The sequence below is a fragment of the Toxotes jaculatrix genome, chromosome 20 (assembly GCF_017976425.1).
Source record: "Toxotes jaculatrix isolate fToxJac2 chromosome 20, fToxJac2.pri, whole genome shotgun sequence".
In the NCBI taxonomy this organism is placed as follows: Eukaryota; Metazoa; Chordata; class Actinopteri; family Toxotidae; genus Toxotes; species Toxotes jaculatrix.
In genome coordinates this window covers 5,828,265-5,832,497 of record NC_054413.1, presented here as the reverse complement: position 1 = coordinate 5,832,497, position 4,233 = coordinate 5,828,265, and the positions used below count along the sequence as shown (strand labels likewise).

The 4,233-nt window shown below is 46.3% G+C and overlaps 1 protein-coding gene across 1 annotated transcript; it reads left to right on the top strand.

Moving 5' to 3' along the window:
- Positions 1–605: 605 nt before the first annotated feature.
- Positions 606–2,555, top strand: sox17 (SRY-box transcription factor 17). The gene is made up of 2 exons (XM_041066397.1): positions 606–1,092; positions 1,457–2,555. Exons 1-2 carry the CDS (start codon positions 795–797, stop codon positions 2,359–2,361), a joined length of 1,203 nt encoding a protein of 400 aa, XP_040922331.1. The 5' UTR covers positions 606–794; the 3' UTR covers positions 2,362–2,555.
- Positions 2,556–4,233: the final 1,678 nt, after the last annotated feature.

Here is a 4,233-nt window from a genome sequence, read left to right as displayed (position 1 = left end):
GCTTCAGTCAAAGAAAGTCTCCATCAAGGAGACGACCGTGCGTAAAAGTTGCGAATGAGGGAACCATTGACTCCACGCGTAAACCTGATATTCAAGATTTTAACACAGTTAAGCGCCCAATACACACACACACTGGAGATCGAGTGTATTGATGTCTGAGCATCCTTAACAGTCTAATACAGGAGTGAGAATTAAAACTGAAGGAGTGCGTGGGGATGAGGCTGTCCAAATAAACGTTCTTGTGGATTACGGAGATAATCAGTTTCACCTATTTTCGCTCCAGAAGTAGGTAAAATTATAGACAGTGACAATTTTGAAAAGCTTGCATTCAAGCCTACTCACATCTTAGGCTTTGTGTACTCGCTGTAAAACTAACTTTGTGCGCATGCTTCTGTGCTCATATCTTTTAGAGTTTTGCATCTACGTGAAATTTAACGGTGTCTTCCCTCGGAGGGTCTCAGCGCTCCAAACAAGGGTCGGAGGCGGAGTACTCTCAACTTTTTTACACCTTTGTAGTAGTGGGCACTCCCACCACATGGTGATTGGCTGCCCGTGAGTTTATAGCTCACCAACCTTCACATTCAGCGCTGAGTAGTCGGTATCGTTCCGTTCATGCAGTTCCTGGAAGAGGCTGATGGATCGATTAATTGTTTTTCATTCCAGCCTGAACAGCAGAAACATTTGAACTTGTCTAAGTTTTTTTTTTTAATCTATCTGTAGTCTGTTCTCAGTATAGATTGTTGTCGCCTCTGTGAGCTGTCCGGTGTCTCTCCAAACCTCCCAGCTGGACAGAGATGAGCAGTCCCGATGCGGGTTACGCCAGCGACGATCAGACCCAGGCAAGGTGTACGATGTCAGTCATGATGCCTGGAATGGGACACTGCCAGTGGGCTGACCCTCTCAGTCCTCTTGGGGACACCAAAGTGAAAAACGAGCCGTGCGCGTCCAACTCCGGCAGCCAGAATCGCGGGAAGAGCGAACCGAGGATCCGCCGGCCCATGAACGCGTTTATGGTCTGGGCGAAGGATGAGCGCAAGAGGCTGGCGCAGCAAAACCCAGACCTGCATAACGCCGAGCTGAGCAAAATGCTGGGTAAGTAGTTTTATACAGTATTTAACCACTCTTGTGTTGCTCTCCCACATGACAGATCTATACAGTTTATTATAGCGTCACATTATTTCTCTCAAACCTGTCTCTGAATGTTGGACGCTTGCCTTTTAGTTTTATGTTCCATGGATTTTATTCTCATTCTGCTCAAACAACAGTAAATGGTGGATGCAGTGATTGTTTAAGCAGCAGGTGAAAAGTTGCAGTGTCTGAGTTAAGCTTCAGATGTAACCTCAAAAACCTGTCCCTGCCCCCTAAAATGGCAACAAGCTATTTTTGTGTGCATCACCAGGCTGCGTACAGTATCTGCTGACATATCACTGATGTGCACTCTCCTCTTGACCTGCAGGGAAATCGTGGAAAGCCCTTCCTGTCACAGAAAAGCAGCCCTTTGTGGAGGAGGCCGAGCGGCTGCGGGTTCAGCACATGCAGGATCACCCCAACTACAAGTACAGGCCCCGGCGGCGGAAGCAGGTGAAGAGGATTAAGAGGCTGGACTCCGGCTTTCTGGTTCACGGTGTGTCTGATCACCAGGCCCCGTCAATGGCAGGAGACAGCAGAGTGTGTGTGGAGAGTCTGGGCCTGAGCTACCACGAGCACGGCTTCCAGCTTCCTCCACAGCCTCTCAGTCACTACCGGGATGCTCAGGGTCTTGGGGGGCCCTCTTATGAAACTTACAACCTCCCCACACCTGACACCTCCCCTCTGGACGCTGTAGAGTCAGACTCCATGTTCTTCCCTCCACATTCACAAGACGACTGCCACATGATACCTGCGTACACCTACCACTCCCAGGCGGCAGAGTATCAGCCCCAGGATCCACTCTCCAACCACCACAGCAACCCCATCCTGCACCGACACCCTGCCTCGGCTCCAGAGCAGCCCCCTCAGCCTGCCACCCTTCCCCCGTCCTACATGGGATGCCCCAATCCTCTGGCCATGTATTACACCCAGCACTGCAGCCCAGGCCACCCTAAACGGCATCCTGGAGGAGCAGGACAGCTCTCGCCCCCTCCTGACTCTCACCCTCACTCTGCAGACAGCGTGGAGCAGATGCACCACTCTGAGCTGCTGGCCGAGGTGGACCGCAGCGAGTTCGAGCAGTATTTGAGTTCCTCTTCAGCGCGTGCGGACATGACAAGCTTGCCCTACGGGCCACACGAGACTGGCATGCAAGGACCTGAAAGCCTCATATCATCGGTGCTGTCAGACGCCAGCACAGCTGTGTATTACTGTAGCTACAACAACTCCTAACCTCCTGCCTGGCCTGTTACCCTGCTGCAAAGACACATGATCTGACCTCAAATCTCTGTAGCTAAATTTGAACAAAAACGTTTTTATTTTTTTTCACTACTGACAGAGAAGGCCCATGAGATTATAAAATGCAGCTTCGTAGAAGACATTGTACTGTATCTGTGTAAGAACAGTTAATAAAGCCATAGAATATTTCAACGTGAACACTGGTTTTGATTTCCTCTCTTGCAGGGATATGAATTCATCTTGTGATAATAAATGTTGTACAGTCACTATTTTAAAGTTTATGTACATACTGAAGGTGTTTTGATACTTTTTGCACTTTTAAGAAATAAATTTTTGCAAATAAACTCATCTTCTCTTGTATTTATTAACATTTGATGAAATGTTCCTTCCTTGTGTAGAGACATCTAAGGCAACAGAGTCACATCAACTTTATTTTATTTCTACTATTTTTTATTTCCTAAATCAAAGGTTCTGTCATCCAAAAGGACACTCTACTGACTTTGCTTTTGATTTAATAATGAGGAAAAAAAATGAAAATGCTGGAGCACAAATTCACTTTCCAGACATTTTTCCACGTGGCACAACATTACCGTTCATTCAGCGTTGGCTTGTATTGTACGGCACTATCTCTGTTTGTTTTTCCCACTTCCACATGGAGTTGAATGGGCTCCCAGCAGCACCAGTTGCTCACCTGGAAGCAGGGCAGCAGAGGGCTGTGACCCCGGCTTCCTGGCCCAGACAGAGTGGAGGTAATGTCAGTGCCTGCGTTACATACGGCGCCTTGTTTTCGCAGCACGGGAGCACAGTTTATGCTCTGGACATCCTGTCTGTAAATGATTTAGTCTCTTCTGATTAATAGTAGGGGCCATTAAACTTCATCATGGTTACTACACCTCTATTAAACAATGGTCACACTTCTTTTTGTACATTTTCATAGCTGAACATGGGGTGTGCTTCAGCTATGCATAATAAGGCAGCAGTGACATCAGGTTTTATTTCTGTAGGTACACTGAATGACTATGATATATTTATCCAATAATACCGGACGGTCTGCTGCTCTGACATGAATCAAACTTATCAGGTAACAATCTTTAAGAGATCAGACCAAACCTTGAGGATACTTCATGGTATTTATAGCTGAAAAAAAAAAGAGTCCCATTTTATAAATAGAGATTTTCCCTGTTTTAAAAGGAAGAGGTTCTTCTCTGAGGGGTCAATCACCCTGACCTCACGATCCATTTTTAGCACTTCAGAGGAAACATGTTCCAGAGGTGTATATATTTATGCGCTTTGTTCATGCTGAATGTTTTGAAATATTCTCTTATGTAGGAGAAGTAGAGGTTGGGCCTCAAGGTAAATATCTTTGGTGCTTCCCACGGTTGTAATAATGATGTCAGCCTTTACTGAGGTAAAAAAAGAAAAAAAGAAAAAATAGATCACTACATTGTCTTGTTAATGTCTCACAGCTATGATTTTTTTTTTTTAACTTCAACATACATTTCTTACTTCAAACGCGTATGTCTGACATGTGGTCGTCTTACTTCCCTCGCACCCAGACTGATTAATTTCCCCTCAGGCCGTGCAGGAGAATCCACTGTAATTGGTGTGAATGTGTTTAAATTCAGTCTGCAGCTGAGTGGCAGGTTTATCCTCCCTGTTGTTACAGCTAATGGGTGCATAACAACAGGCTCAGGCCACGATCCCTGAGGCATCAGCAGAGTGGGTGGGGTTCACCTGTGCAGACTAGGGAGAGGCAGACCCCCCTCCCATGTCAGCCATGATATTATCTCCACACGCTAATTGATCAGGGCTAATTGACGAGGAAGAGCTCACGGAGTGGATTTGGCATTTTAAAGTTTATCTCAG

Excerpts from the sequence above, each read along its gene's own strand:
- sox17 (XM_041066397.1), top strand. The coding sequence starts at position 795 with ATGAGCAGTCCCGATGCGGGTTACGCCAGCGACGATCAGACCCAGGCA. Across the intron at positions 1,093-1,456 it reads CGAGCTGAGCAAAATGCTGG|GGAAATCGTGGAAAGCCCTT; the intron begins GTAAGTAGTTTT and ends CTTGACCTGCAG.